The sequence below is a fragment of the Salmo salar genome, chromosome 15, assembly GCF_965601325.2.
Source record: "Salmo salar chromosome 15, fSalSal1, whole genome shotgun sequence".
Lineage (NCBI taxonomy): Eukaryota > Metazoa > Chordata > Actinopteri > Salmoniformes > Salmonidae > Salmo > Salmo salar.
This window is the reverse complement of record NC_138305.1, coordinates 103,498,622-103,509,048: the sequence shown is the minus strand read 5'-3', so window position 1 is coordinate 103,509,048 and position 10,427 is coordinate 103,498,622. Positions and strand designations below refer to the sequence as shown.

The 10,427-nt window shown below is 44.0% G+C and overlaps 1 protein-coding gene across 1 annotated transcript; it reads left to right on the top strand.

Moving 5' to 3' along the window:
• The first annotated feature begins 2,405 nt into the window (after nucleotides 1–2,405).
• Nucleotides 2,406–8,674, top strand: k2c8 (Keratin, type II cytoskeletal 8). The gene is given in 9 exon segments (NM_001140215.1): nucleotides 2,406–2,919; nucleotides 4,802–5,010; nucleotides 5,719–5,779; nucleotides 5,870–5,965; nucleotides 6,674–6,838; nucleotides 7,011–7,136; nucleotides 7,300–7,520; nucleotides 7,644–7,687; nucleotides 7,847–8,674. Coding segments are annotated over 9 exon segments (1,614 nt in total). The 5' UTR covers nucleotides 2,406–2,493; the 3' UTR covers nucleotides 8,113–8,674.
• Nucleotides 8,675–10,427: the final 1,753 nt, after the last annotated feature.

Below are 10,427 nucleotides of genomic sequence, written 5' to 3'. Positions count from 1 at the left end.
TTTCTCTAAAACAGGCTAGAGGCTACATGACCACCACCAAGTCAGAACAGTAGACTAAATTATGAGGGGAAAAGGGACCAAATTATTAAGGTGAGGCACATGGGCTACTAACAGCTTACTACACAACATACAGTTAGTATTACTTTCTTAGCTACAGTATACATATCTCCCTGGCATATTACATAATTTATGCAGCAGCATATAAGACATTTTTGGACTCACCTTGTTGTGCTGTGCTCACTTGAACAGGAAGGTGGCGCGGCGGTCCTTTTTTGGGCAAATTTTGTCATCAACTTTGTCATCAGCCTGTCATTCTTTGGATTTATGGTGCTTTCAAAACAACTGGGAACTCTGAAAAAAACAAGGTTGAATCATGACGCTAGTGATCTACAGGTCAGAGCTCTAGAAAGAAGTCCGGTTTCCTGACTTGGAATTTCAAGTTGGAATACCGTTCAATAAAAAAATTCCCAGTCAGAGCTTGTTTCTTTCAGAGTTCACAGTTGTCTTGAACTCAATGAAGTCTGAGATTTCCCAGTTCCGAGTTTCCAGTTGTTTTGAACACAGCAGAAGTCATGCTGGATTGACAGCACGGCCAATGTTGAATGTTTACACTTGGACCACACATCCACTCCACTGAATAGCAGGATATTGATTGCTTTGCAATGCTTGCAATTAGACACTAATTTCTTCCAAATCACTCACTGTTGAATTTGCGATTTCCAACTTGTTGTGTAATGTTTATGTCCAATGGTCGATGAGCACCGATATGTTTTATCTATAGTTTTTCTTCATAATTTCTCTTCATATGATCAAGGATTAAAAAGGATTTGCCAGTAAATTGTTGACTTGATTCATGTTGATGACTGCTAGCTAAGATTTTGAAAGTATGATGTTGACAAGATCAGTCCAATCATATAACGTGATTTGACATCATTTTATCTGTGGCCAATGACCTTGAGCCTTCTTGGATGGGCATTCTAATGTAACTCTATGGCAGCACCAAAGGGGCTTGAATTTTCTAGCTCTACCCTTAGACTTGGAGCTGACTAGTGTCCTCATGAGTGACAGAACACTGAGCCAATCACGGTGCAACTAGAGAACATTATCAACCCCTACGCTCCGTATTTTCGGCTGGCTGACCCACCCCCACAGAAAGCACTGAGCTAGGCTGAAACACCTGCATTTTGGAGCTGCCTTACTCAAGAAAGCAAAAAAAGTGACCATGTTTGTATACTGTACGACTCAATGATACCATTTTTGTACATTGTTTGCAAACTGATATGCGACACATATTAATACCAACATAACATGCAAAACAGGCAACCCCCCCCAAAATATATATATTTTATTTTTATTTATTGCTAAACAGGTGGTGCTCAAAACAGGTGAATGACGGGTCGCCCCCGTGGGTAATCAAGATTACAAGCACAACGGCACTGCTGTATATCTGATTGGTGTTATCTGGTAGGACAAAGGTATATTTTCTTGCAACTTTAAGGAGTCTTCAGTAGATCACAATCCAGTAAACCATCATCACCTTATAACCATGATATTCTAACATGGGCTTCTGTAACATGCTGTGAGACATAGAGGAATGCATGCAGCCTCAGGCCTTACTCCAAACCACAACAACAAGACCCATTGGGTGAATAGCTTGAACACCTAGCTGGTTGGTGTAGTTGTCCCTGTTTCTAGAAATAACTGGTTGTGCTGCGAGATAACATTGGCTGATTGAGAGCATGATGGTTAAAAAAAATGATTATTTAACTAAAAGTGTAAAGCGTCTATGAGGTCAGTTATATAAAAAAAGTTGTCTGTGATATCAGGACAAGCCTACTGGCAGCATTCATTCATTAAAACACTGAGTATCCCAGGCTCATTATGTTTATGGTAGGCAAGGCATCCTGTTTCACACCTTCAGTACAGTATCTAACTGGACCTGTCTGCAATCAGGTACTGAATTAAAGAGCAGCGCAGTGAGCAAGAGTTCTGCTTTGCACCTGACCTATATTCCATGAGGTTTACTGGCAAGCTTCTAATCCCTTGTCGTGTAACACATTTGACTATGTAAAGCTATGTAGAGAAGTGATCCTGTTCAACTACATGACAGTTTGTATAACCAGCTGTTATCATATTTCACCTCAGGCTTTAACACTCTAACAGGTCCACTCCAACAGGTCCCTTATGCCCTACCCCCACCATGTTGTTCCTAACAGGGTCCAAATGCCAGGTAATAATTTGGTCAGCTTGTGTTAGAAACTAAAAGTATTCTGTTACACTGTACTACTCCTCCCTCTTCTCCCTTCACCCAGAGGCTTGCCCAATGAGAGTTAGCCCTTTGGCCCCTCCCACCGGGAAGGCTCTTAAAACCAGTGCTGTAACTCATTCTCTGTCTATCCACTCGGGTTTCCCCAGCACTCCAGACAAGCCCGCCTGCCACTCTATCTCCCCCCTCAGTGTCCTTCACTCACCAACCGCTCAAGACCAGCCAGCATGTCGGTCAGGAAAACTACCAGCTACACCGTCAAGTCCTCTTCCTCTGGGGCAGCCCCTCGCAGCTTCAGCAGCATGTCCTACTCTGGACCCAGCCAGGGGGCCACTCGCCAAAGCTACAGCGCCCGTAGCTCCTATGGAGGGGCCAACAGGGGCATGGGAGGTGGGTTCGGGGCCGGTGGTGGAGGCGGCAGTTACATCTCTAGCTCTTCTGCCTATGGAGGTGGCATGGGCCTGGGGATGGGGATGGGGATGGGGATGGGTATGGGTGGTGGCGTTCATGCCCCCATCACCGCTGTCCAAGTGAACAAGAGCCTGCTAGCCCCCCTCAATCTGGAGATCGACCCCAACATCCAGATCGTCCGCACCAATGAGAAAGAACAGATCAAAGGCCTCAACAACCGCTTCGCCTCCTTCATTGATAAGGTCAGTCCTGGTAAACTGTCCCTGTCCATCTGTCTGTCTGTATTTCTATCGGTGTCTATCAATATCTGTGACAATGAACTTTGCCATGAGCTTAAACTGCTATAAAACTTTAGACTTTGAATGAAAAAGGGAAGTACAGAGTACAGACAATCTGTGGGATTTTATGAATCTATCTCTATTCGCTATTACAATGCTGAGGTGTCTGTTGTGTAATGAATGTGGAACAATGGAGAAGATCTATAGAAAAGTCCACTTTGTGAAATGCTGGTATACGCCATGGGAGATCTGTTACAGTGTGTTAGGTTGAATACACGCACAAGCAAACTCATCAGCTTGGAAAAGGGAAGAAAATCTAGACTTGTCTAAGACTGAAAGTGGTCAAGCAAACTGCTTGTGCTAGTTTTCTCTGGGGTCTCAAGAATTCACATCTAATGGTTTTTCAGTAATTGTCCTTTTATAATGATGAAAACAGAAGTGCAGCAGGGTGGGGTGGGGTAGAGAGTTTCTACAGAAGGGTATGTCTGTCTCTGGTTAGAGTAGCTAGTGATCTGGTTTACCTTGGGAATGGCTGCCTGCCCCGCCCCTGCGGAGGGGTGTGGCCCGCCCCTGCGGAGGGGTGTGGCCCTGCCCCTGTGGGAGGGTGTGGCCCTGCCCCTGTGGGAGGGTGTGGCCCTGCCCCTGCGGAGGGGTGTGGCCCTGCCCCTGTGGGAGGGTGTGGCCCTGCCCCTGCGGAGGGGTGTGCTGGACACTCCAAAAAAGGTCATACTCCTGGAACACAGACAGGGCCATTTTGTCATCACCATCATTGTTACGTTTAGATACTTTTTATATTCTTAACAAGTCTTTGAACAATGGAATGAAATTAATTGAAAGGGTAGTCTATACAAAAACATGGAGGGCAACATCGGAACACGGTCAAACATCAATACATAACATTTAAAAGTGATAGCAATGTTTCATATTGCTTTAGTATAATTGATGCCTGGGGGTGTTTTCTTAATAGCTTCTCTACTGACCTATCTGTCCCACATGCCTAGCCTGCTCCACTGGGTTAATATTTAAAAAGGGCAACTGGTTTCATGTTCTGGCTAACACCAGTGGATTGGTTACATAACAAAGAACAAAACTAATCAGAAAGGGATTTTACCACTGCATGTTTCTAAAGGGAATAGATAATAGTTTGCAGATGGCCCCTCCTTTTTAATCTTGTGATAACAATTCCCTTTCCTACTTATTTCTAAGTATTGACTCTAATCTAATTGCAGTTGAGGCAGCCATTTTATGATAATTCCTGAGGCTCAGTCAGGAGCAATGTCCACTGACAGCCATCTATTTATTTTATCCCCCTATTATAGATTAACCAACATGCTCTCCCCCTCCCCCATTACACCTACCTGTATACTGCAGTTAAATATTTACCTTCTAGTTGGTTGGATTGGGCCCCGTCTAGCTTTGTCACGTTCCTCTCAATTCTCTCTCAGGCGGGCGGTCGCCCCACCTCCCGACCGCGCCCTTTTAAAACAGGAAAAACATGGAGGAGGTCTAAATAACTCTATACCCAGCTCTTTCCATCTCCCCCCTCTGCCTCCTGTCAGGATGCACATCATAGCTTCCTTGGATAAATTGCTTGCTAGGTCTATCCTCAAAACAGCCGTCCCCACAAGCTCCATTGGAGGATTAGAACGTTCACATGAGGATGACATGAGGATAGTCATGGATGAGTCATGTTAACCCACCATCGATGTTCCTTTTATGGTGCCCTTTTATGGTAGAACAAAGAAAAGTCCAGAGTTGGAACAATATATTGTGATAATGTGATAAACTGGTGATCAATGTGCTTATCAAATGAATCAACATCTACCCCCTCTTGCACAACACACAGGTACGCTTCCTGGAACAGCAGAACAAGATGCTGGAGACCAAGTGGAACCTCCTCCAGGGACAGACCACCACCCGCTCTAACATCGACGCCATGTTCGAGGCTTACATCTCCAACCTGCGCAGACAGCTGGACGGCCTGGGCAACGACAAGATGAAGCTGGAGGCGGACCTGCACAACATGCAGGGCCTGGTGGAAGACTTCAAGAACAAGTGAGTTCGCTATTCATGTCTCTGCCTTTAATTAGCAGATGTCGTCAGCCACATTTTCAGAAATGACTTTGCTTGTGCCTCTGCCTGGCCAGGTTCATAGTACCATTGGAGGGGTGCAGTAAAGGATCAGGGAAAGCCTGTTAGTAGAGGGAGTTTTTGATTTAATCAGTAACACAGGACACACCAGTATTGTGTAATCTCAGTACTATAGATGGACAACACCCAACTACAGTCCATTCTCTTCACATCGTAGGGATTACTACACTGAACTGGCATGTCCTGGAGGAAACATTAGATTTTACTTGACTGGAGGTGAAAGTCATTTAGATGACTGGATGTCTTTCAGCTTCGCTTACACAGATCGCTGCATCATGGCAACGGAACACACACCAGTGCCGCCAATCTGTCAGTCCTGACAAATGATATGAGCACATTTGCAGTCTGTGTCCTCAGGAGGAAATAGCACAAAATAAAGAAACACCTCACAATCTCCGCCCAGATTGAAGAGTGCAGAGTAGAAAATGATTCCCAGGCATAGTTGTTGTGAACGTAGCACTCATGCCCCCTAGTGTGAAAACGGTATATTAACTCTATTACTATACCATAATAATAAATAGTTACAATTATGACATTGAAATATATAAAATCGAATGTTGAATATATTCATATCTGAACTAAAGCTAACATTGCTCTCAATCTTCTCCCCAGGTATGAAGATGAGATCAACAAGCGCACCGAGTGTGAAAACGACTTTGTGCTCATCAAGAAGGTTAGCTACTTAAGATTTTATCCCATCAGTTTTTCTGGCTTTCTCTTGTTGTCATCTTGTTAACATATGGATTGTGGATGTTCCTCTCAGGATGTGGACGAGGCCTACATGAACAAGGTTGAGCTGGAGGCTAAGTTGGAGAGCCTAACAGATGAAATCAACTTCCTGAGGCAGATCTATGAGGAGGTATGGCACTGAGCTCATCACTTAGCTACTTCCTGTTTACATTACTCCATAACAGTTGAGTTCAAAATAAATACCTCAAGCCATAACCTTATATAATATACCTGACTCCATCTATCTACCTTACCTGCTAGGAAATTTTTACAACAACTATTCAGTCCTTAATTAGGAAGATATTATTGACTCTTCAGTTCTTAATTAGACACTCATTCATTATAACCAGATGTGTTGTTGGCAGCTTCCAACAACCGCCTGGATTTGTTTTTTTGCTTTTATTTATTGAGTTATGGCATATGGTGTTGTTTGTTGTATACACTGGAATGGGTCTCTCTCTCTCATGCTGGATCTGCAGTTTTACTGACATCTGTTAGGCATCTTAACTTTGAAGTCAAACTGCTGGAATCAATCTGGTTGGTTTTTCATCTCTGAGGTAGGCTGAAAGTCTTGTCTGTAATAGGCCAAGTGTTTTATGGTCTCTCTATCTCTCCTTCTCTCTCTCTCAATCTCTCTCTCCTCTCTCTCTCCTTCTCTCTCTCTCAATCTCTCTCTCCTCTCTCTCTCCTTCTCTCTCTCAATCTCTCTCTCCTCTCTCTCTCCTTCTCTCTCTCTCAATCTCTCCTCTCTCTCTCCTTCTCTCTCTCTCAATCTCTCTCTCCTCTCTCTCTCCTTCTCTCTCTCTCTCCTTCTCTCTCTCTCCTTCTCTCTCTCCAGGAGCTGCGTGAGCTGCAGGGACAGATCAAGGACACCTCAGTGGTGGTTGAGATGGACAACAGCCGTAACCTGGACATGGACTCCATCGTGGCTGAAGTGCGTGCCCAGTATGAGGACATCGCCAACAAGAGCCGGGCCGAGGCTGAGACGTGGTACAAGAGCAAGGTATAGTAATGGGTTCCTCTATAGTAGCTAAACATGTTTTCTCCCTTTGGCCGCTATGTTCAGGGCTGCTAATAGCCTTTCAGTACACTGAAAAAGTTGATGTAAAGTCACGTGTTTTCCACACCGACCACCGACTAACGAACCCTCTGCTTTCTTCCTGTTGGATGTTTAGTATGAGGAAATGCAGACATCTGCCACCAGATATGGAGATGACCTGAGATCCACCAAGACAGAGATCGCTGATCTGAACCGCATGATCCAGAGACTGCAGTCTGAGATCGACTCCGTCAAGGGACAGGTACACAACCAAGACTCTCAGTGCTAATAAAGTACCATCTTAAGTGTTAGATTTGTGACATGTAGACTCACGTGATGTTGACAGAATATACTATTTTCCAAAGGCATTAACAATTTGATTATGAGCAGAAATGATGACATGCCGTGTCTTCGTCTTGTGTTAGCGTGCAAACCTGGAGAACCAGATCGCTGAGGCTGAGGAGCGCGGGGAGATGGCGGTGAAGGACGCCAAGCTCCGCATCAGGGACCTGGAGGATGCCCTCCAGAGAGCCAAGCAGGACATGGCCCGGCAGATCAGAGAATACCAGGAGCTGATGAACGTCAAACTGGCCCTGGACATTGAGATCGCCACCTACAGGAAGCTGCTGGAGGGAGAGGAGGACAGGTGAGATATTGACATCCATGAAAATAGTACACGTCAGCTTGAAAGTACAGTATTATATAGCAATGGAAATACTGTACATTACCAGAAACTAACATTTTCAATTGGTCTTATTTTCACAACCAGGATAGCAACTGGTATCCAGTCCATCAACATCTCCAAACAGAGCTGTAAGTACATGCCTTCCTCACACCATTTAGCAGACACTTTTGTCAAAATAAAACCCAGTGTTTTTCCCCTTCTGTTTTGTGGTGCATTTAAAACATCCATGATATTCATGTTTAGCCAACCTGTATTTACCAGTTGTCTCTCTCTGTGTCACCTTACAGCAAGCTACAGCTCCTTCCCTATGGAGAGTGCTAACAGCACCTACAGCAGTGGCTACTCCAGTGGTTTCGGCGGTGGATATGGCGGTGGATACGGCAGTGGATACGGCGGTGGATACAGTGGCAGCAACTACAGCTCCGGTAGCGGCTACGGTGGCGGCAGCACCTCCAACGTCACCACCCAGAACAAGAAGAGTGTCGTCATCAAGATGATCGAGACCAAGGATGGAAAAGTTGTCTCTGAGACCTCCGAAGTGGTTGATGATTGAGCGGCTGGATAATGCCCATTTGTCTACCCTCTTGATCACCATTCCACTACAGTGTAACAATTAAAGTCAAAGGCAAACAATGTTACATGAGCACAAATATAAATGTGGCTGTTAAGCAATAAACAGTTTTAATCCAACCAAAGATTTTAAGGGGACCACAGAATATTTTTCTTGTTCATACTGTATGTCTTATGCCTTTTCTAATTCTGTACTAAAACTAAATGCTTGCAGGAAATTAGCAAAAAATGAAGTTGCAACTTGTAGAACATTCTGTCCAAACCTCTGCAACCCTGTTAACTGTAAAGAGGGCCATTCTCTGAGTTCAGTTGCATGAAATGGATGATAATGTGTACTGTCCATGACAAGCGTTGCTCAGAGTGGGTGTGAATGTGACAGTGCAGCACCAGTGTTCTTGGTCAACCTGTCTAAAATGTCTGCTATGCTAGATAGTAGTGCATGTCTTCCCTGTTGTGTTCTGTTGGACCCCAAAGAAGCTTCCCACTGTTGCCTGAGGTGCTGTTTTTGCTACCAAACAATTAAATGTGTTTTTACTGAAAACTTATTTTGTTGTGTGAGTTTCACGTCTTTATTCCTGCAAAATCAAATTCTTGTAAAAGTTTCTCCCAACATGGGTTTCATACATAGTCTCAGTCGGTATGAAGTCAGTACTGAGATAATGCTGGTAAAACTGAAAAGGAAGGAGACAGAGAATCATCTGGTGGTAGAAAAGGAGAAGACACACGTTGAGGGTGATATGCACAGCACCTAAACAAACTACTTCACACCTGCACACAAGCCTTTCTTCAGCTATCATACTGTATTGCATTTCATTCCTTTCTTCGGCTTTAATACTGTATTGCATTCCTTTCCCTTGGCTGTTATACTGTATTACATTCCATTCCTTTCTTCGGCTGTTATACTGTATTGCATTCCATTCTCCAGGTGTTATACTGTATTACATGCCATTCCTTTCTTCGGCTTTAATACTGTATTGCATTCAGTCCTTTCTGCAGCTGTTATACTGTATTGCATTCATTCCTTTCTTCGGCCTTAATACTGTATTGCATTCCATTCCTTTCTTCGGCCTTAATGCTGTATTGCATTCCATTCCTTTCTTCGGCCTTAATGCTGTATTGCATTCCATTCCTTTCTTCGGCCTTAATACTGTATTGCATTCCATTCCTTTCTTCGGCTGTATACTGTATTGCATTCCATTCCTTTCTTCGGCCTTATTACTGTATTACATTCCATTCCTTTCTTCGGCTTTAATACTGTATTGCATTCCATTCCTTTCTTCAGCTGTTATACTGTATTGCATTCCATTCCTTTCTTCAGCTGTTATACTGTATTGCATTCCATTCCTTTCTTCGGCTGTTATACTGTATTGCCTTCCTTTTCCTCGGCTGTTAAACTGTATTACATTCCATTCCTTTCTTCAGCTGGTATACTGTATTGCATTCCATTCCTTTCTTCAGCTGGTATACTGTATTGCATTCCATTCCTTTCTTCAGCTGGTATACTGTATTGCATTCCATTTCTTTCATTGGCTGTTAGTCTGTATTGCATTCCATTCCTTTCTTCAGCTGTTATACTGTTTTGCATTCCATTCCAGCATGCTCAAGTGTTCTGGAAAGAAAGAAAGAAAGAAAGAAAGAAAGGATACAGATCTATAGTTTTTGACGTCAGATGAGTTGAGTGTTGGTTTCTTGAGGAGGGGAGCAAAAGCCATTTTGAAGTCAGAGGGTCGCAGCCATTGGTCAGGGATGAGTTGATGAGGGAAGTGAGGAATAGGAGAAGGTTTTCAGAGAGGGTCTGGAGAAGGGAGGTGGGGATAGGGTTGAGCTGGCAGGTTGCCGGGTGGCCAGACCTCACTAGTCTCAGAATGTCATCTAGAGAGAGGGTAGAAAGAGGTCAAGGCATATGGTAGTTCTGTGTGAGTGAGACCAGTGGACTCAATAGGCTGAGTGAATGAGTAGCGGATGTCGTCAACCTACTTTTCAAAATGGTTGACAAAGTTGTCCGCATAGAGGGAGGAAGGAGGGGGAGGGGGTGGAGGATTAAGGAAGGAGGTGTAACGGCTGTCGTCGCAAGAAAACCAAGATGCAGCGGAGGTTGTGGATTCATTATAAATATTTAATAAAATGAACCACTAATAACAAAACATCAAACAGCAACGAAAGCTAACAGTCCTGTCTGGTCAAAACGAACGAGACAGAAAAGAATCACCCACAAAACCCAAAGGGAAAACCTGCTCCTTATGTGTGACTCCCAATCAGCAACAACGAACTTCAGCTGTGCCTGATTGGGAGTCACAC